General features: G+C 45.2%; 1 protein-coding gene across 6 annotated transcripts in view; it reads left to right on the top strand.

Moving 5' to 3' along the window:
- Positions 1-7,201, top strand: part of Cd44 (CD44 molecule (Indian blood group)) — a 97,475-nt gene extending 90,274 nt beyond the window's left edge. For all 6 annotated transcript variants that reach the window (XM_045156301.1, XM_045156302.1, XM_004660809.2 and 3 more), the window contains one exon: positions 5,862-7,201. In XM_045156301.1, coding sequence (XP_045012236.1) covers positions 5,862-6,066 — 205 coding nt within the window. In that variant the 3' untranslated portion in view covers positions 6,067-7,201. The remainder of the gene's footprint in view (positions 1-5,861) is intronic.
- The last annotated feature ends 15,174 nt before the right edge of the window (positions 7,202-22,375 follow it).

Here is a 22,375-nt window from a genome sequence, read left to right as displayed (position 1 = left end):
AATGTGTCCTGGGTTCCTAAAGCCCTCGGCCCGTTTTGAATACTCTTCCAGGGCAAGGGCCTTTCTGCTTCAAGCGTTGCATTTAAAAGAGATATGGAGGGCTGGAGAGATGGCTTAGTGGTTAAGCGCTTGCCTGTGAAGCCTAAGGACCCCTGGTTCGAGGCTCGATTCCCCAGGACCCACGTGAGCCAGATGCACAAGGGGGCGCACGCGTCTGGAGTTCGTTTGCAGAGGCTGGAGGCCCTGGCGCGCCCATTCTCTCTCTCTCTCTCTCTCTCCCCCCCTCTCTCTGCCTTTTCTTCTCTCTGTCTGTCGCTGTCAAATAAATAAATAAACAAAAAAATTTAAAGAGATATGGAGTGTCCCATTTCCATCAAAGAAAGGTGGATTGAAAATGAGGCCTCCAAAGGGGATTCATTTATTTGGCAAATACCTTTCGTTTAGTGTCTAGGACTGTCAGTATGGACGAGGGAAGAGAGAAACAGTTAAGAGAGCGTATCCCTTCCCTAAGACAATCTGGAGGCTCACGATCAGTGAGGACTTGCTGAATTCCAGTCAGTTATTATGTATTGAGGACATTCTGAGTTCCCGTCTCTCTTGGAAGTATGCTTGCAATAACAGGCGGACTGGTGTTAGTTACTGATGCTGACACAGGCCTAGTGGGGGAGGGGGTGGGCATCCCTGTGTGGTGCTCTGGGAGTCACAGCGGAGGTCTATGTTTTTCTCAGTGTCGTCCCCGCCCCCCATGCCACAATCCATGACAGTTTGCCTTAATGCTTTTCTGAAACTACGCTCCTTGCATTGTAGCTGTGTGTTTTATGCCCTCTCCCTATGTGCTTATTGCTTCAGGAGTCCATTAGGTTAGTAGATGCTGGCTGAGGCCCAAGGGCAGCAGCCTATAAGCACCTTCCCCTTGAAGAACTGATCTGATATGTCAGAAGAGGGGAAAAAAAAAAAAGACCCAAGGACTTTGCCAGGGAAGATTTCAGAACACAGGAGAGATCTGAGGAGGTTTCTGTACTGCCTGTGTGAAACAGACCTCACCCGTTTTCCCTTTCATGGCAAGCATTCCATTTTTGGTAAACCTCTGCTTGGTAATGGATCTCTATGACGTAGCAGTGGCCTTCATTCTATTATGTGAATTCTAGCTCACTATCTGGATCGATGCTCACCTGAATTGGTTCTGCCCCCTAGAGCCAGTTCCATGGAGCTTCCCATGGTGCTGGAGGTGGACCCTGCAGGCACCTTCCAATATAAAACTATGGCTGTCCAAGGTTCTCATTCAAAAGGGGGCTCATCTGCTGAAGATGTGGGCTTTCTGACCCTCAGGCAGAAGTTGCCATCGGGAAGGAAAGGGAATAGCACAGGTTTGGAAACCCAGGCTGCCCATCAACAGAGACAAGAGCAGGCATAACAAGGCATTTTATTGGGTTCTTGGTACAACCTATAGTGTTGGAGTGTCAATCATGAAATGGCATTTTTCTTTTAGAAATTTTAAGAAGGGATTTTTTTTAATGTGTGTTTGTGATGTGTGCATGCATGCATATGCACACGTTTATAGGCATGTGGGCCTATGTGGTGGTCAGAGGTCTATGTCAGATGTCTCCTTCAGTCTCTCTCCACCTTATTTATGGAGACAGGATCATTCTTTTGGAACCCAGAGCTTATCAATTCACCCAGTCTAGTTAGCCAGCTACATTGACTGGGGATGCCCTGCTCTCCTGAGTCTTGAGCACTGGGATCAGAGGCTGTATACCACTGCGTTTGTGTGGGTGCCTGGGTTCTGGGGATCTGAACTCCTCACACTTACTTGACCAATGCTTTACCAACTGAGCCATCTCCCTAGAAATGATGTGTTTTTTTTTTTTTGTTTTTTTTTTTGTTGTTTGTTTTTTGAGGTAGGGTTTCACTCTAGTCCAGGCTGACCTGGAATTCACTATGTAATCTCAAGGTGGCCTCGAACTCATGGTGATCCTCCTACCTCTGCCTCCTGAGTGCTGGGATTAAAGGCGTGCTCCCCCATGCCCGGTCCTAGAAATGAATTTTTATGTATACTTATTTTAATTTAAATTTAGCCATGTGAAAGGCTGGATGTGATGGTGTAATGCCCGTAATGCCCAGCATTCAGCAAGCAGTTTGCAGTTTGAAGCCAGCCCGAGCTACATAGCAAGACCACGACCCCCTCCTCAAAACAAACAAACAAAAAGGTTAAATAAACAAACAAATGTCACAACTGGCTGGTAGCTGCTATTGGATGACACAGCTGTAACACACTGCGCAGAGGGTACAGAAGTATCTTTAAGGACTTTCAGTTAGAATAAACACAAAATCCACTGGTATTTGCCTAAGCTGATATACATTACAGCGTGTTCTAAGAGGATGTGATCTGGATTTGAACCCTGTGGCACACCCTGTCCAGGAGACGCCTTGGCCTTGCTCCCTCTGAGTGTTCACTGCATGCCTGGGACTCAAGGGAAGAGGAGACAAGGCAAAGGAGGCTCTGTGAAGCGTCTGGTGTTTGAAACCAGGAAATCGAATTCATGCTTGAGGATTGCCTATGGGGACTGGAACCGGGTTCCCAGCTCTCCTCAGCTTGCTCCGGTTGAAGTGTGTCTCCTCAGTGTCACCGCAAGTGTTGGGCTCAGCATCCAGTTTACACAATGCAGTAGTTGGGCTGTGGGATCACAGAAACCTCTTCAGCATTCATATTTCTTCCTGAATCCTGTAACTGAAAAGAACAAACCATGAGCGATAGTTCTTTTAAAGTATTAAATAGGGCTGGAGAGATGGCTTAGCAGTTAAGCGCTTGCCTGTGAAGCCTAAGGACCTGGTTCAAGGCCCGACTCCCCAGGACCCACGTTAGCCAGATGCACAAGGGGGCGCACACATCTGGAGTTCGTTTGCAGTGGCTGGAAGCCCTGGCGCGCCCATTCTTTCTGTCTCTCTTCTCTCTCTCTCTCTCTCTCTGCTTACAAATACATAAATTTAAAAAATAAAGTATTAAATACTAGAACCATCAGTACTGGACTGGGTTCATTATGAGATTCCCCATTCCTTCGTTAAAGGACTCAGATAGAGACGCAGAGAACAATGGGGCCGCACGAAGGCAGGTCCCACTTCTACGGGCGTATGTTACCCACTTCCTGTCAGCTCCCTTTACAGTAGCAGCTGTACTGCCATCCACGTGCACGCCCAGACATCCCCGCCTGCTTACAGATCACTTCCCTGCAATCTTTCCTGGCACCCCTCTGCCACACGGTTGCTAGACAAATGGGAATTTATTCAGGCCACTGTCCTCCCAAGAACACACGAGACCACTTGAGAATCTGGAGCTATCCAAGCAGCATTCTACCTCCAGCCTTTAAGAAATCTCCATGATATTATAGGGCCAGACAGATGGAAGTGGCCAGAAGAAACCAGCAGAGTCCATGTCATATGGCTGTCGTTATATTCACAACAGAAGCCAGCACTTCAGGAAGGCTGTCTGTGTTCTAGGCACCCAGTGCTTATTCAAGTTCCTCGGCCCGTGAGAGCAAGAAAGAACAAGGCTACACTGATTTGGTCAGTTGCAGGCTCTGTTTTGCTGCTGCTCCCGGCAGCCTGCTTTCATGGGTACAGAAACCGAGGTTCTAAGAAGTCAAGAGAGTTGTCTTGGGTCACGTGGTTGTAGGTCTCAAAGCCCACCTTCTGAAGCCCTCCTTCTGACCATGTGCTCCCTGTGCCTCTGTGGACCTCACCTGTGTGCACAGCCCTCCTCAGCCCTCTCGAGGCTCAGCGCCTCTCTTCCCACCCTTCCCCAGGCCTATGTCAGAAGATCCAGGATCTGTCTTCTACTGAGGCATTCCATTTCCCCAAACAGGAGATTGAATGTTTATGGCCTTGGCAGTCTGCAGGGAATGGCCATGGTCACAAATAATAGACGCTTTGTCTCCCCACTTCCAGCAGCGAGCGAACTATTTATTTCAGCTTCATACTACTTCCAGAATTGACAGAGCCAGGCAGGCCTTTTGGTTTGAAAGTTCTAGATTTGAGCTCTGTCCTTCTGACCTCCAGCGTGACCTCAAACACATTATTGCATGGCTCTGGACCTCAAATCTCCTGCAAAATAGAAACAGTAGCTTCAGTGCATGGTTAGTGGGGGGGTTGCAAGAAATTTCTTTTCTTTCTGTTCGTTCGTCCTTCCTTCCTTCCTTCCTTCCTTCCTTCCTTCCTTCCTTCCTTCCTTCCTTCCTTCCTTCCTCTCTCTCTCTCTCTCTCTCTCTCTCTCTCTCTCTTTCTTTCTTTCTTTCTTTCTTTCTTTTTCTTTCGGCAAGCCCAATAGACTGGCTTACTTTTTTAAATGAGAGAGAGTAACAGCGAGAGATACTGAGAGAGAGAATTGGCACGCCTGGGCCTCCAGCCACTGTAATCGTACTCCAGATGCGTGTGCCCCCTTGGGTGCATGTGCGACCTTGCATGCTTGTGTTATTTTGTGAGTCTGGCTTACGTGGACACTGGAGAGTCAAACAGGAGTCCTTAGGCTTTGTAGGCATGCACCTTAACTGCTAAGCTATCTCTCCAGCCCAAGAAATTCCTTGTGCAGTGTCTGATATTCATGAAGCATTTAATAATGCTCATCCATTCTCCCTCTTCCCCAGTGCACATCCAGCTGTGAGGGTGAGTAGCCTGGCTTTCATTAAATCCACGAAGCCTAACCCAACTGCTCTATGTGCAGCAGGGGTCATGTCACCCAAAAGAGGAAGAACCTGCCAGAGGAGGGGTGAGGCTGTCACAGTACCCAGGAAGAGGTCAAAGTCATGCTTCTCCATAGACGACCTGTTGCATTCAGACCTTGAGTAATGTTACTGGGAACTCTTAAAGGGTCGCGAATGATTTGTCCTATGTCATTATGAGTCCAATATCCAGGGCTATGAAAAAAAAAAATCAATATGGCTTTATCCTTCTAGAACAATGTTGTTTTTTGTTCTTCTCTGTATATGCTGGAATAATGCCCATGCTGCCAATAAAGTGTTGACTGAGAGAGGAAGTAGTGGGACTTGATTGAGTGCACAGGTCACAATGATTTATAATTATGGTTCTGCTGGTTAATCTTGGGCTGCGGAACAGCCACAGCACTGATGAGAGGCGACCGTGTGCTCTTGCAGTCTGGGACAAGGAGAGTTAAGACTTGAGAGTCAGGCAGGCCAGAGTTTGAATCCTGATCATGTATTGCCTGTTGAGCAACTTGGGGAGCTGATTGAATTTTCAGACCCTGAAGAGTGTTCTCACCTGGAGTGGGGGTTACCTGGTGCTCGTTAGGAGGGTTGCTCATTGGTTCCCAAAGTAGATAAAGTTGATTGTGTACCTGAAACTTCCTGAAGGTGACGAGGTCTTTTATTATTTATTATTATCATCATTATTTTGTAATATTGGGTATTGGACCTACGGCTAAGCATGCACTCTACCATTGAGCTGTCTCCCCAACCCACTTCTTACTTTGTATTTTGACACCAAGCTTCAGTAAGTTGCTCAAGCTGGCTTTGAACTCATTCTGTAGCCCAGGCAGGCCTTGAATCTCCTTGTGATCTCCTTGCCTCAGCGTCTGGAGTAGCTGAGATTACAGATTTTTGCCACTGGATTCTGGCCATCAGCTCTAAAGTTTTCTGACTTCGTAGGCCTGGTGTGGGGTTGATAATTGCATGTCTGAGAAGTTTTCAGGGGATTGGTCTTGGGACCTCACATGGAAAATGTGGGTTGCTCAGAGATGGAGTAGAGAAGGTACCAGGCTTGATGCTTGGCACATCTGAAGACCGTCAGTGATGCCAACAGTGATGATGATTGATTGATTACACCCTTTCTCATCTGATTTTTTTTATGCCTAGGTGTGGACAGAAGAAAAAGCTGGTTATCAACAGTGGCAATGGGACAGTGGAGGACAGAAAGCCCAGTGAGCTCAACGGAGATGCCAGCAAGTCTCAGGAAATGGTGCATTTGGTGAACAAGGAGCCATCAGAGACCCCAGACCAGTTTATGACAGCTGACGAGACACGGAACCTGCAGAATGTGGACATGAAGATTGGGGTGTAGCACCTCTGCCACCCTCTTGGAAAGAAATCGTGGTTGGAGATATGCCATTACAGGGAGCTGGGACACTTACCAGATGCAATGTGCTACTGATTGTTTTATTGGGGATTTTTTTTTAGCATAAAATTTTCTATTCCTTTTTACTTTTTGTGTTTTTTTTAAAGTCAAGTCCAATTTACAAAAATAGCACTGCTTTCTGAAATGAGATCCCAAAGAATAATCCAGAAGAATTTGACTGTTCCAGTTCCCATCTAGAGGCCTTACATCCCCCAGGGTGTGTTATAGAGGGCTTCTAACAAGTGCCACGGATACATGTACCCAATCCCTTACCTTCTCCCTACCCTACATCCCAGGTAACAGTCACCGGCTAAGGATATCCCCTGGGACTAAGACGGATGGGTGCCTGGGAGGATATTTGAATGGGTGTACATTGCCTTTCTAGCAACTCAATCCCTGGGCGTTGCTTTCCAGGGGCTGGTGGGTCAGGTGTACTGGTTATACACTCCCTTTATAGACTCCATACCCCTGGAAAATTTTTCAGATGCTTCTGGGAGACACCCAAAGGGTGCAGCTATTTATCTGTAGTAAGCTATTTATCTGTGTGTTTGAAATATCAAAACCTGGAGGTCCTTTGATCAGTATAATGTTTTTAGGTTACTTTGTCAAAGGCACAACAGGGGTTAAGTCGATTCATAATAAACATCTGCACATCTTCCATCTTAGCCCTTTGTGCTGTGATCCTTTGGTTTCTAAGCCAACAGATTCTGAGCCTCCATAGCTCATTAGGATGACCTGAGAATGGTCCTTCTAAACTCATTCAGAGCCCCTGCATTCCACTCCGGCCCATCCAGCCGAGCTTCCTAAAAGATCAACATAGGAAGAACTGTTTTGTTTCCAACACTGTCCCAAGGCTCCTGGCCCAATTGTGCTACCAGAATTGAGAGAAGACTTTCAGGTCCTTTGATGGCTGGCTACCTTTTTCTCTCCTAAAGAGCTTTGAAAGGTTACATTAAGTTAGTATGGCCTATCATTTTTAGGGTCCTATTTCACAGAGGCTAGCCTTTTGGGTGATTTCAAAAAAAAAAAAAAAACAATATGGAAATGACTTTGAACACCTTATAATAAAAGGAGCATCTAAGAGGAATGGAAGAGCCGAACGGAGACTAGCTGATGGGCACAGGTTGCAAAAGGAGGATCCAGTGTAGGGTCTTCTTCCACTGGTTTAATGTCCATACCTGTCAATACTTTAACAAGCCAGTTGTCTGTCTCCTGTGCAGTTGCTACTCGGGATGAGCTGCCTGGGAAATGCCTCAAAAGGGATGGCTTGCCACTGGCATCTTATCACTAGATGAGAAGGTTTATAGCTTAACAAGAAATGGATAGTATTACTGCCTTAACTCTTGTTTGTTGCATACTTGGCAGAGTCCTTGGTTGCATTTATTCTTCTGTCAGAATGTTCATTTAGTCCTAAAACTTCCCAGGGACAGTTGTAATAGAAGAGCTTGGATCACTGAAGCATGGGCCTCCTTTCTTAGGGTTCCAGAAGAGTCACTGTTGCCTAAATTACTATGCTTACACAAAAAGTAGGAAAACATTTTCTGTCTACATCACATTTAGGTTTAGTGGATCTGGAGGCTATAGTTCAAGGAGAGACGCACATGGTCTACACTCATTCCCAGCATTAGCTCTTCCTACCCACCCCCTGTTCTCTCTCCTCCCTAGCTCCTCTTCCCCCTTGCTGTGGCCTTCAGCAACATTGCTCTTTCTTATGTGAAATCCATATTCAGGTACCTGGTTTTCTTGGTATATTTTTCCAGTTGAAAGAAAATGGGTATCTGGTCACCTTGTCATTTTCCCACAGTGTTAATAAAATGCCTCTTGTCCTCAAAGAGCTGTCCTACGTGCACCACTCTCAAGACAGGCTCACAGGGCTCCTTGATAGCCTGAATGCAGCAAGCCACTCTGAGATCAGGTATGGAATTGCCAGATGATCTTTGGAGTAGAAGGAGAGTCATTGCAAGTATTGGAATGAGGCATGATTTTCCACCCATTCTAGACATTTCTAACAGCTCAGCTGGGGTATCAGATTAATTGCCATGATGCTCATGACTATAGAAGCACAGTTTTGCCATTTCTACCAGCGATTTGCCCTGTGACCTGGTCTGTTCTTAAACTGGGCCTTACTTATAAGGGACCAGAATTTAATGATTTATGCAAAGGAATCTGAACACATAAGATGCCATTTTACCAGCAACTGTACATCTTCCATGTATCCTGAGGACTTTCCTTGATTTAGCCTTGGGTGGAAAAAACCAAATGAGACAAAAGACATCTTCAAGCCTGTACTTCTGCAGGACTTACCCTGATGAAATGGAAGTTTCCAGAAGAATGGCTTGAAAAGTTTTACATTGAGATCTTTATCCCCAAGAATTGATTTTGTAGCTAACATCCATTCAGTACTGTTAAACCAAAATAGAAGAAACAGCTCTGGAAGAGTGGAACATGCTTAACAATAAGAACAACAGAGTCTATTCACTTCTATGTCACATGCGCCTGTGTGTAAATCCTGTGTTGACTTTTCAAGGGCAGCCAATTGTCCGTGTTTGTACAATGAACTTTGCTATTGTTACTTTGATTTTTTTTTTCAGAGAACCCCCCCTCCTTATTTCTAGTTTTTGTATATTTATTGATGGACCAACAATAATAAGGAAAGCATGATATGTATACTGCCCAACTGAAAGTGTGTATTGGAAACTATTAAAAGGCTAACAATAAAAGACCCAGGAGTCTATTCTGAAGTGGGAGGAAGGTGGAGAGGAACAGAACAGGGTTATCTTGCTGCAATATAGAAGGAAGAAGTCAAAGTGTTCTAAATTGGCTAGAGTCACATTTCCTGCCTCTTATTTTTTTTCTAAAAGAGAAGCATTGCCTGAATTTCTGTCAATCACTTGAGGTTCTTGCTGTGGAGAAAGACTGCTTTCCCTACAGGAGATGTATAGTTCACATTTCTGAAAATAAGTGAGATATTAGGAATTGTTAGCTCCTTAAAAGTCCAGAATTGCTCTTGGACTCTCTGTTAAAAAAGGCCAGTGTTCACTTACTTCCATTCACTTAAAACTGGCTTTTAAAACAATTTTAAAAGGACTGGAGAGATGGCTTAGCAGTTAAGGTACTGGCTGGAAAAACCAAAGGGCCCGTGTTCCATTCTCCAGTGCTCAAGTAAAACCAGTGTAACAGGGGGGCACATGTCTCTGGAGTTCATTTGCAGTGGCTAGAGGCCCTGGCATGCCCACTCTCTCTGCTTCTCTATATATAATACATAGATCGATAACATGGTTGTTTTTTTTTTAAATATTTTATTTATTTATTTGAGAGAGAGAGAGGCAGATAGAAAGAGAGAATGGGTGCACCAGGGAATTTAACCACTGCAAGTGAACTCCAGACACATGCGCCTCTTTGTACATCTGGCTTACGTGGGTCCTGGGGAATCAAACCAGGGTCCTTAGGCTTCACATGCAAACACCTTAACTTCTAAGCCATTTCACCAGCCCGTTTTTTCTTTTTTTTTTTCAATAGACAATGAGAAAGCCGGGGGATATAGCTAAGTTGGTAGAGTGCTTGCAGGCACAAACCTTGGGGTTCAATTCCCATGCTTCATAAAACCAGGTATGATGACCCATGCCTGCAATCCTAGCACTTGGAGGTAGAGTCTGGAGAATCAGAAGTTCAAGGTCATCCTCCTTAGAGTTTGATGCCAGTTTGTGCTACATGAGACCCTGTCTCAAAACAAACACAAAACAAAAGGAGAAGAAACATTCTCAAAAGGCAAAAATCAGGTAAAGAGGTTGAAAGATGAGATAATAGCAACAAAAGTTTGAATCTGGAAAATAATTAATTTTGGTAACTGATTTGAAAGGACAAAACATAGAGTCCCTGGCTGAAGGGCACCATGGTGAACACAGTTGACATTACAAATAACACACCAGAACGATGTGATTGTGCATAAGGGAATGTTTAAATTCTTGGGTCCCAGGAGGTAGGCAGTCAGCCTTGGGTCCTATACGAAAAAGGTCAGTCTGTCTGGAAAATTTTACCAGCCAAAGAGAAATCCTAAAGATACTAATATGATAGTCCCCTGAGGAAACAGACACAGACTGTGCAGAGATGATCACATCTCCAGCTCCACTAGGCACACAGCTTCCTTGTCTTTATCCATCAAAGAGAGCCAGAGGCACTAGGCACTTGTTGGAAGCAGCTAATATTAAAGGCAAGGACTATAGCAAATGACAAAAAAGCAATTTGGAAGAAAGAGACAAATCATGGAGAAGAGAAAGATTACTCATTAGCTCAGTAAGTTAAGAAAAGATAGTGTTTAAAGCAAGAATATAATGCTCAGATACAAGCTACTAAGTGAAGTTGGCTGGCCAGTTAGTCCCAGGGATCCACCTGTCTCTGCCTCTCTAGCTCTGGAATTATACAGGGTAGCATTCCTGGCACTCCTATTTGGGTTCTGCCGACTAAATTTGTGTCCTCATGCTGCAAGGGAAGTGCTTTACCATATGGACCTTTTTACAATTTAAACATTATGGGATAGGTTTTAAAATAAACTCAATAAAAGGTTTACAAGGCAAAATTGAAGAAATTTCACTGAAAATAGAGTAATGAGAAAGAAATGGAAGCAAAAGAAAAATCATTAGAAAGCTTGGGACCCAGTCTTGGAAATCTAACATGCAAATAATGAGACACAGAAAGAGAAAAAAGAAAATAGAGGGGAAGAAACTATCAAAAAAAAAAAAAAACTTCCCAGATTTTAAGAACATGAGAACATGAATATTTGAGGACGAAGTGCCTAGTAAAATGGACAAAAACAGAGCTACACTAAGACAAAGGGATGAGTATATTTTCTAGAAAGGACAAAAAGACATCCTATAGAAGCTCAAGAGCCAGAACCAGGGGCTGGAGAGATTGCTCAGTGGTTAAGTGCTTGCCTATGAAGCCTAAGGACCCTGGTTCGAGGCTAGATTCCCCAGGACCCACATAAGGCAGATGCACAAGGTGGCATATGCATCGGGAGTTCATTTGCAGTGGCTGGAGTCCCTGGTGCACCCATTCTCTCCCTCTCTCTCTCTCTCTCTCTCTCTCTCTCTCTCTCTCTCTCTCTCTGTTGCTCTCAAATAAATAAATAAATTCAAAAAAAAAAAAAAAAAAAAAAGAAGTCAGAACCCGGGCCAAGCATGGCTTGGTGCACACACCTGGAATCTTAGCACTCAAGAGGCAAAAGTAGGAGGATTGTAAATCTGAAGCCAGCCTGGAGTTTATAAGCAAGACCCTGTTTCAAAAAATAAAATAGGGTTCTGGAGAGATGGTTTAGAGGTTAAGGCCCTTACCTGCAAAGCCAAAGGATCCAAGTTCGGTTCCTCAGTACCCACATAAGCCAGATGCAGTAGGTGGCACAAGTGTATGGAATTCATTTGCAGTGGCTAGAGGCTCTGGCACATCCATTCTCTCTCTACCTCTTTCTCCCTTTCCTTCTCTCTATGAAATGAATAAATAAAATATTTTTAAAAAATAAAATAATACAAGGGCCGGGGTAGTAGCTTAGTCAGTAAAGTGCTTCCCTCGGAGGCATGGGGCTTTGAACAAGATTGCCCGAACCCATGTAAAAATGCTGGCCTCGAAGCACGCTTAGATAGTTCCAGTGCTGGGGAGGTTGATACAGGTGGGACCTAAGGTGCTTTCTGCTCAGCCCGTTTATCCTACTTGGCAAGCTCCAAGCCAGTGAGACAGCCTATCTCAATGCACGTGGGCCAGAGCCTCGGGCTGTCATCTAGTGCGCTCTTACACACACACAAAGCCACACGACTCAGCAGAGAAAACACGCGTGCCACAGTCTGGATTCCCACACCCCACATAAAAAAGCTGAAAGCAGCTGGGCCTGATGCAGCACCCCTTTCATCCCAGAACTTGAGAGGCAGAGGTAGGAGGATTGCTGAAAGTTCGAGGCCACCCTGAGACTACATAGTGAATTCCAGGTCAGCCTGGACCAGAGTGAGACCCTACCTCAACACACACACACACACACACACACACACACACACACACACACACACAAAGCTGAAATTGAAGTTGGGACTTGAGAGATGGTTTACTAGTTAAGGCACTTGCCTGCAAAGCCAAAGGACCTCGGTTCAATTCCCCATGTTAGCCAGATGCACAAGGTGGCACGTGCGTCTGCAGTTCATTTGCAGTGGCTGGAAGCCCTGGCATGCCCATTCTCTCTCTCTCAGCCTCTTTCCCTCTCTCAAATAAGTAAATAAAAATAAAATATTTTTTTAAAAAGCCAAAAGCTGTGGCAGGCTTCTGTAGTCCCAGTGCATCTGTAGCAGTAAGGGAGGCAGAGACCAGAGAATGTCCCAGAAACTTGCAAAGGTAGTGGTGATCAACAAGCATAGACTCTGCTTCAAAATGAGGCGGAGGGCAAGGGCTGACACAAAGGCTGTCCTGTGACCTCACATATGGGCCTTCTCTTGCACATACAAATAACTCCCCTCCAAACACACACTAAAAAAAGGAATCGAAATAGAAAAGAATAGAATTAGACTCTCAACATTCACTTTGGAGGAAAAAACTGAAGCTACAAAACAATGCCTTCTGGGGTCTGAGGCAATTTGCTCCCAGGCTAGACTTGTAACTTCGATAAACAGCAACCTGAGTGGAGGAATAGGATAGGAGAATAGAAGGAAGACATTTCAGATATGCACAGTTCCCAAGCCCATTCGCCCATCCTCATGCGGCTCTCAAAGGATGCACTCTACCAAAACAGGGGACTTTCTTCCCAAGAACGGGGAAGACACACATCTCGGAAAACAGAGTAAAGAGAATCTCTAAAATGATAAAGGGAGAGGCCCAAGAAGCGACTGTCCACCAGATGCCAAGAAAAATTAATCCAAATTGGAAAAAAAACTGGCTAAAACTGGAAATAATATGTTCCTTGACTTTATTGACTCCGAATGAAAAAGGAACTTACCTTTCTGTCATAAAAATGAAATAGTGATGCGCTGAAAAATTCTCCAAAATGAACAGTCTCAAACAATAATAAGCTTTATTAATTTCTCATGATGCCACCAGGTGACTGCATGCTTCTGCGGAGCGGGGCCAGCTCCGTCGGCTCACTCCTATTTATCTTCTGAACAGACAGGTCGGCGAGAAGCTGCTTGGTTTGGGATGGCTTCCTCTTACAGGCCTGGGGCTCAGGCCTAGAGCGTGTTTCCACGTGTCCTACACATGATCTCAGTTGCCTGATAGAGGGCGGCCTGGCAGGGACCCAAGGGGGAACCAGTGCTCACGTGGTGCCCGGAGACCTAGGCCCAGAACCACTTCTCTATGATTCCACAATATTCTACCAGCCAAATCTAGGATTAACAACACCGATTCTACCTGCCGGTGGGAGGAGCTACCAAGCCACGTGGCAAAGAATGAAGCCACAAGAAGGACAATTATCAATCAATGACAGGCATGTTGGAACTTTCTTAGAGCTCAAGGGTGCCTCCGATGCACGTGTCTAAGAAACACTATTTGGGTCATGGTGGCAAGAGTATTAATTTAAAACACCACTAACAGTGTCAGGCCAAGGCAAAGGAAGGCTCGGGGCATGGGAGTGTATCAGAGAAAGTGCCTGGTCCAGTAAGAAGATCATGAGCTTTGGAGTCGGAATTACCAGAATTACAAACTTTTTTTTTTTTAATTTTTTTTCATTTATTTATTTGAGAGCGAGAGAGACAGAGAGAAGACAAATAGAGGGAGAGAGAGAGAATGGGCGCGCCAGGGCATCCAGCCTCTGCAAACGAACTCCAGACGCGTGCGCCCCCTTGTGCATCTGGCTAACGTGGGACCTGGGGAACCGAGCCTCGAACCGGGATCCTTAGGCTTCACAGGCAAGCGCTTAACCGCTAAGCCATCTCTCCAGCCCCAAACTTTTTTTTTTGATGCTGAAATTTAAATGGTTTTATCTATTTATTTATTTGCAATCAAACAGTGACACACACAGGGAGAGGGAGAGAGAGAGAGAGAGAGGAAGGGAGGAAGGGAGGGAGGGAGAGAGACAGAGAGATAGAGACAGAGAGAGAGAGATGGGGCATGTCAGGGCTTCCTGCCACTGCAAACAAACTCTAGATGCATGTGGCGTTCTGTGTATCTGGCTTACATGGGTCCATCCTGGGAAATGGAACCTGAGTCCTTTGGCTTTATGGGGGGAGGGAATTTTCAAGGTAGAGTTTCACTCTAGGCCAGGCTGACCTGGAATTTACTATGTAGTCTCAGGGTGGCCTTGAACTCATGGTGATGCTCTTTGCCTCTGCCTCTCGAGTGCTGGGATTAAAGGTGTGTGCTACCATGCCCGGCTCCATTGTCTTTTAAAGCAAGTGCCTTAATCACTAAGACATCTCTCCAGCCCTTTTATTATTTTCCTTTTTTAAAAATACACACACACACACACACACACACACACACACACACGCACACACACATATATATATACAACTTTCATACTTACAGACAACAAACCATGGTCTTTCCCTCCCCTTCCCTACTTTCTCCTCACTCTCCATCATATCCCCTCCCTCTCTTCATTAGTTTCTCTTTTAATTTAATGTCATCATCTTTTTCTCCTCTCGTGAGGGTCTTGTGTAGATATTGCTAGGCATTGTGAGGTCTTGGATATCGAGGCCAGTTTCTGTCTGGACAGTTGTATGTAAGGAGTGGTACCCTTCCTTTGGCTCTTACATTCTTTCTGTCACCTCTTCTGCAGTGGACCCTGAGCCTTGGAGGGTGTGAGATATTTCAGTGCTGGACACTCCTCTGTCCCTTCTTCTCAGCACTATGTTGCCTTTGGGGTCATCCCAGTGGTCATCACCATCTGAAAAGAGAAGTTTCACTAACCAGAAGTGAGAATAGCATTAACATATGAATATGAACATTAAGTGTAGTGCTTTCAGGGCAATTTGGTGAAAGTAACAGATGCATTTATACATATAAGAGCATTAGATTAGGTTTTCAGTACCAGGTATGTATTCCCTCCCATCGAGCAGGACTCCAGTTCAGTTATAGAGCAGTTGGTTTCCCCCAGAGCAGACATGCCACTATTGAACTCATTCAGTCATCTGGCCTGTGTGTCTAAACTTGAGGCTTCCAGTGTCCCCCAGTCACCCCTGATGACTTCTGTCTCCCATAAGGCTGCATACAGTGTAGCTTTTCCCAGCTTTTAGTTGGCTGGGCTATAGGGAAAAGGTTTTCTGCTCAGCACCAGCTTGATTTCTCAGTGGCTTTGCCTTTCAGGCATGTGAAGTCTTAAGCAATAAGGTCTTACCATCTCTTTCTCACTGGAAACCAAAGGCCTTGGCAATAACCTATAATGTTTTGGAGGCAACAGGGACCTCCCTGGCCAATAACTCGCTGGTAGGTATCCCATCTGTGGCACTGAAAAATTTTCTAGTAACAATTTATGGCTTCTGGATTTGCCATTATTCCAGAAAGTAGATTTTTATATGTCTTATTCAGAATCTCTTGAATTTTGATTGACCCTTCCCCCACCCTTCTTTTATACAATCTCTTCCCCTGACCTCTCTTAGGCCTTTCTCCTCCTTATAATCCATTCTTCTACTTATATATCTACAATACCATCCCCTTAAGACCTTCCATCTCCTCCTTCCTTCATAGCCTTTTTCTGGATTTTGAGGTAGGGTTTTACTTTAGTCCAGGCTGACGTGGAACTCACTCTATCTACCTCTGTCTCCCAAGTACTGGGATTAAAGGCATGTACCACTGTGCCAGGCAAAACTTGGGTTTGAAGGCTGAATCTACCACCCACTTAACTTTGTAAGCCTGCTCATATATCCTGAATACTTTGAGTCTCAGTTTTCTCACATGTAACAGAAGGATAGACAGCAAAAGCCCTATGTGGCTCCCATAATAACATCAAGTATTTGGCCCTGCCTGCTTTGTATTATGTCCTCAACAAGATTAACTCTCACCCTCCATCTTCCACTGACACAAAGTAGGCATTTCATGGCCATTTTAACCATTCCCTCTAGTTTCCTGAACACTGCTCTTAATTGCATGCTGTTGTTAATTACGGCGGCTGTAACAAGATTATTCAGAATCCAAGGTACCTTGTGAGGGAAGCTCTTTGATTTTAACAGAAAGACTTTTGTTTTCAATGCAAAACCTAAGATCCAGGAATTGACGAAACAAGCAGCTGGCATCTCTGGGGTGTAATGTTGGCTATCCAAGCTGTGGCTATACATTAACCCAAATTGTGTGTCCACCCATGGTTTCAATCATCACCCTCAGGAAGTTGTCTCTCCCTACCTTTACCCAGCCTGAACTTATATCCCGCTCCTTAGCACCACCTCTGCCTTCTCCACACGTCACTGACATGGTGATTATGATATTATGACTATGCCATTCATCTGCCCCAGCACCCAGCTCTTCCACCATATGGTGGAAGACCTCTTGAGATTAGACTTTAAAGTACCTGATACATGTTCCAGATCAAGAATTACCATCTGTGGCCAGAGAGATGGCACAGAGGGTCACGTGGTGCCCAAGCATGAGGACCTGAGTTCAGACCCTCAGCACCCATGTAAAATGCTGGGCATGGTGGTGTGCGCCTCTGACCACACCACTGGAAACAGGCTGATCCCCACAGCTCGATGGCTGGTCAGTCCAGCCTGACTGGTGAGGTGTAGGTTCTGTGAGAGACCTTGTCTCAAGAAACATGAGGTGGCAAGCAACTGAGGAAGATACCTGATAGCAATGTCTGGCCTCCACACACACACACACCCATCCCTCCCACACACGTGTGTGCGTGCGCATGCATGCATGCACGCAACATGCACACACATGTATACAAAGTCTTGCACAAGCACGCACACCCACATACACACAAAGTCACCATGTATTACTGATCACTTACAAATGTCTATGTTTACATCCAACCAAGGAACAGATGACTTCTAACACATGAGTTGGCAAGGAGTGCAGAGAAATGAGCTGGGGTCCCCAAACCACCCAAGTAGGAAGTGGTATAGTCCGGATAGAGCTCTGACATCATACGACGTACTGCATATTGTCAGAAGCTTACCCAAACTGAATTTCTTGCCATTAAGGGACCATCTCTGAATGCTGCAACCCAGGCCAGCACTTCAGAGCTCTTTGTGCCTGTGGGGCCCCTCAGGAGTCTTCCAGAAGCCACTGGAAAGGTTGAGGGATGAGTAAGCGAAGATACACGCACCATGTAGGCTCTGTTGGCAAAGGAGTTAATTTAGGAACTCATAAACAACCTCCCAGATGCTACATTTATTGGAAAGGGAAGTAGTGGGTCATGTGGAAATATGATGCCTTGAGCCATGATACCTCCTGAAAAGGGTCAAGGGCGAAAGCGGTCTGGTCCAGTACCCTAGCCTCGGGCCTCACTCATTGCCTGTGTTGACATCTGGTCTTCAACACCAGTAGTTTGTTTGCTTGTTCAGGCTTCCCATAGCCCGCCCCCTCCATCCCAACCCTCGGGCTTCCAGAATGCTGACTTCATTGTGCGGTGACTGAAGTTTTCCAAAACCACCTCCTCCTCCGCCCTCGCTCTCTGAGGAGGAATGGCGAGAACCCCAGGAAAGGCAGCTGATGTCTAGTGTTAAAGTGATGGTCTCTGAAACTGGACTGTGAGTTCAAACCCAGCTCTTGCCCCTCACAGAGTTAGTTATGTATGATCTTACACAAGCTGTTTAGCAGCCCTATGCTTTGATTTCCTAGCCTGTAAAATGGGAATAATAACTTCTGCCTGGGAGAAATGCTGGAATTCAGTAAACATATATTGGTTGCTTGCTTTCCTGCTTTTTGTCTGTTTTGTATGTGTGTAGATGTGCGTGTGCACAAGCATGAGTGTTCAAGGGACAGCCTCTGCTAGTGTTTCTTAGGAAGGCTATCTACTTTTTTTTTTTCTAGAAAGCTCTCTCACTAGTCTGGAACTTGTCTGAGAAGGCCAGACTGACTGGCCAGCAGGCCTCCATGACCCACCTGTCTCTGCCTCTCCAGTGTGGGATTACAAATGCGCGCCCTCCACTTGCCGTTATATGTGGGTACTGGGCTTCAAACTCAGGTCCTTATGCTTGTCAAGCAAGCACTTTACTGACTGAGCTATCTTCCCAGCCCCTTCAACACCAGTTTTATGTGAATACATAGTAGGTAACTAGATAGACTATGAATCATGACTGGGGAAAAGTCAAAGGTGCCTGGAGAATTTCTGAGCCTCTCCCAACCCCTTCTAAGAATTACAATATTAAAGCTTATTCTTCCCGCCCTGAGAATCAAAAATAGGCATCAGAAAGGAAAAGGGATTTCCCCCTCCTGTTTGCTGGGGAGTGGTGGAATAAGTGGTTTATTATTGTCAACATCTTGTTACACAAAGGCCTTGCCTGAGCCAAGCTTCAGGGTGGCTGTGGATGTAGAGAGGGAGAAGTGGCTCCGAACTCCAGGGGCCTGCCCGGGGAACGCCAAGCAGACCACTCGAGAACTCATCTGTGCAGAAGTGGACCGGCAGGTTTTCAGCAGTAGAGGCTTAAGGGCAATTCCCATTTCAGACTGGGTTATTGGAGCTTTCTCTTGATTTCTCCTCCCCACCACAACTCAAAATCTCTTTAAGAACTGAGAGAAGAAATGCTGTTAGAAGGGTTAAAAAAATAATCACGCTAAGATTGCAAAGAGAAAGACTTTAACAACTGTTCAGAAAGAATTAAAGCAAGTAGCTATTTATTCATAATCATCATGTAGTAGAAATGCATATCACAATAGTTATAAAGTACCCAGAGTCTCCATGAGGATGCATAGAGTCTCTTCTCTATTGCTCAGTGGAGTTTATCTGCACCGCTCCTCAGAAAGGCGAAGTCCAGCTTGGGTTGCAAAGGCATTGGCCACGCTGGCCTCTCTCAGTGCACCATGCTGGCATCTCAGTAGGCAAGGGATCCCTGTCTTGTGTTTTCTTTATAATCATTTCCCCCCTGGATAGTGTAGAGCTTTGGGTAAAAGCTAACTGTGAAAAGTCCTGTGTACTCACCCTGGCAAAGCCAAGATGAGATTGGTGGGGATTTTCCCACTCAGGTTTTTGTCCCTTCCAGAAACGGTTTCCTCTGATTTTCAGCCTTCTTGTTGGCTTCCTCTGGCCTGTTGATCATGCGCCCCCTAGTGGAGATCTCAGAATCTCCCCCTTGATCTCCAGGGAAGTTGAGTCCTTGACGCCTCAAGGAAAAACCAGAAAGCAGAAGGCAAGGGTCGGGGTCCTTGCACTAAAGGCTTACTGAAGACTGCCTGGATGGGAAAGAGGGTCAGGGTAGAGCTGATGAAGCCATGCTTTGTTTGAACCCACGTCTTGTGATTCAGAAAGGATCGCTGAATGTTTCATGACCCGTATTGGGCATTGGGCTAGATGTTTCATGACACACATTGTCTGAGGGAGTTTGGCATGGCTTCTGGGACAGAGATAGCAACAGTGAGCGTAAGCATCGTCTCAGACGTGCTGTGCACTCAGTTAAGTTATTCAGCCTCTCTGTGGATGAACTGATGGAGGTGACAGAATGTAATTTATTCAGATTCAGGTCAGCAGTGTAAAGGTTTCACTCAGGACACTGCCAGCAAGACAGCACTGTATCAGTGCATGCTAAGATCAGAAAGCTGACAGTCTTTATGCTGTGGTTGTGAAATAAAGACCCATTTATCTACAACAAGGAGAAAAACAATGCCCCGGGAAGTATGGCCACTCCACTACAATGTGACAGAGCCGGGATGCTTCATGAACCAGCCAAAGGCCAGGACATGTCCCCTGAACTCCTACGCCCCACTGCTTCTACCTGAACATGCCAGTACACTTCATTACAGTTGAGAAGGGCCTGTGTCAGCAATGACAAGCTATTAAACAAGTTTCAAAATGATCAAAATAGATCAGAGACTCTATAATGGGTTTTGTCTGCTAGACAAACAGGCTGATCTTAAGTGTAGTACAAATTATTTGCTCATTAGGTATTTGAAGGAAAGATCGATACTGTGTGGATCTTTGGCTCTCTTCAGTTTTCACTTGGAATTATTCTGTTAGCTAAATTTGCTACAACAAATTCTAGAGCTAGTCAACAAAGATATGGCTTATTAACTGGCTTTGAATCTCCTTAAAAACGATTTAAGGGGCTGAAGTTAAAGGCATTTTCTTGCAAAGCCTTATGGCCAGAGTTTAATTCCCCAGTACCCACACAATGTACAAAATAGCACGTGCATCTGGAGTTCATTTGCAGTGGCAGAAGGCCTTGCCACACCCATTCTCAATCTCTCTCTCTCAAATAAATCTACAAAGATGTTTTCTTTAATAATTTAACATTAAAAATACTCCATTTCCATAGAAACTTAAGTAGCCAAATGTCTGTTCTCTGGAAAATGCTTCATGCTCAATAATTTAGGTTGGGAAATGCACAAATGAATGATCAACAGTGAAATCCTAGATAGCAGGTAAAGAGAGACCTGATTCACTGGCTGTGATTAGGGTTCTTCCAGGGTATTTGAATGGCAATACAATGTCTAGTCGCTTCTGATCTAAGTCATAACTTAAATCTATGCTGGCAATATATTCCCCAGTTCAGCTGGTACACAACTAGCAAAATTTTATTCAACTGTCACTCTGGACTAAACTTGAATCACACTTAAAGTGTTTTCTGTGCCGTGAATCACCCTCCAAGCTTGCTAATTGTACAGTGGGTACAACATCAGTATGGCTGAGATTTTTCCTCTGCCTCTAGGGACATGGTTCTGATGAGATACACCTTCCTGTCTAGTAACAGCGAGGGATGTGACACATTCCCACAGTCGCAAGGTAGGGGACAGTGTTCTTCCTGCGTGGGGAGTTTAGGTATTGATTGTGCTAGGAAGAGTTCACAATGAGTGGGAAAATGGTGTTTGTTGCCTGGGTCAGAACAAGGTGTTCTAAGAGAAATTAAAGTTAGAGGTGATGAGGGAGGTTGGATTGTATGTAATTCAGAGGAAATGCGCTCACAGCTCAGGGTGAAAGCCCTCCCATTCAGCACCCAGAGATAAGCGCGACACTGGGAAGTTCAGATGACCCAGCATCAGAGCCCACCCTTCTCTCTATGTAGTTACCACAATCTGAGGAAGAGAGAGTTAATTGACATTTATCATAGAAGTCTGGTAAAACTGAAGGGAGCCTCAAAACTGGAATGGGTACAGACGTGACTATTTCCCTGGGAAAGACTGTGGGTCATAGAGAACAGGACAGGTTGTAGTGATGGAAAATGGATTTTTAAAAAAGAGAGTAAGGAAAAAAATGAATAGAACTGAAGAACATCTGTTGGAGAAGGTGCTCCTCACATGCCCACTTCAGGAGAGAGCATACACATATGTACACAGAGACACGTGCCTGCATGTGCACATAGGAACACCCACATACAACAGATGGTATGACTTACTATAATTATATAAGGCTTCCAATCAGCCAGTAGTGAGTATATCACTGTTACAGTCAGCTTCATGCTCTCTGTAATGTGCCCTGCACTTAGTGGAAGTGAATCAATGCCATTGGTGGTCATGTCTATGTGGGAACACCGTACATGGATTAATGTGGTATGTAGCACGTAAAATATGGCTCAGGAAAAGGACAGATGCAAGGAAACAACTGCCTTGAGCCTGACTGACTCAAGGCACCCACACTGAAGATAAAGGGACACGTTTCTAAAAAAGAGCTGTGCATGTAGCTGTTGGCATATGAGGGTGTTTCACACCAAGTGCATGAAAGCCAGTAGACATGTTAAGAAATGTCATGCCAGAGTCTGGGGCCATAGCTCGGTGAATAAAGTGGTTGCTGTGCAAGCGTGTGAGGACTGGGGTTCTGATTCCTGGAACCCATATAGATACAGGGTGGGCATGGTGGCACTCCAGTAATCCCAGTGTTCCAGAGGAGGAGACAGAGAATCCCTTGGGCCAGCTGGCTAGCTAGGCTAACTGACTCGATGAGCTCTGTGTTCAAGAGAAAGGCCTCACCTGGGTAAACAAAGTGGAGAGTAATGGAGCATGACCCTTAAGATCAGCCTGTGGCCTCTACACACATGTGCACACACCAGCTCTCTTGACCTCCCCTTCCCCTTTCCATTCTGAGACAAGGTAGTTGGACTTCATTCCCCCTTGGAGCCAGATGGTTATGTGGCTAGTTTGTGACAATGTCGTGAGTTGAGGTAACGTTTTATTTCTCATGTAAGGACTTGACCACAGT

The sequence above is a fragment of the Jaculus jaculus genome, chromosome 8 (genome assembly GCF_020740685.1).
Source record: "Jaculus jaculus isolate mJacJac1 chromosome 8, mJacJac1.mat.Y.cur, whole genome shotgun sequence".
In the NCBI taxonomy this organism is placed as follows: Eukaryota; Metazoa; Chordata; class Mammalia; order Rodentia; family Dipodidae; genus Jaculus; species Jaculus jaculus.
The sequence above is the reverse complement of the archived record's forward strand: the minus strand, read 5'-3'. Positions and strand labels throughout refer to the sequence as shown.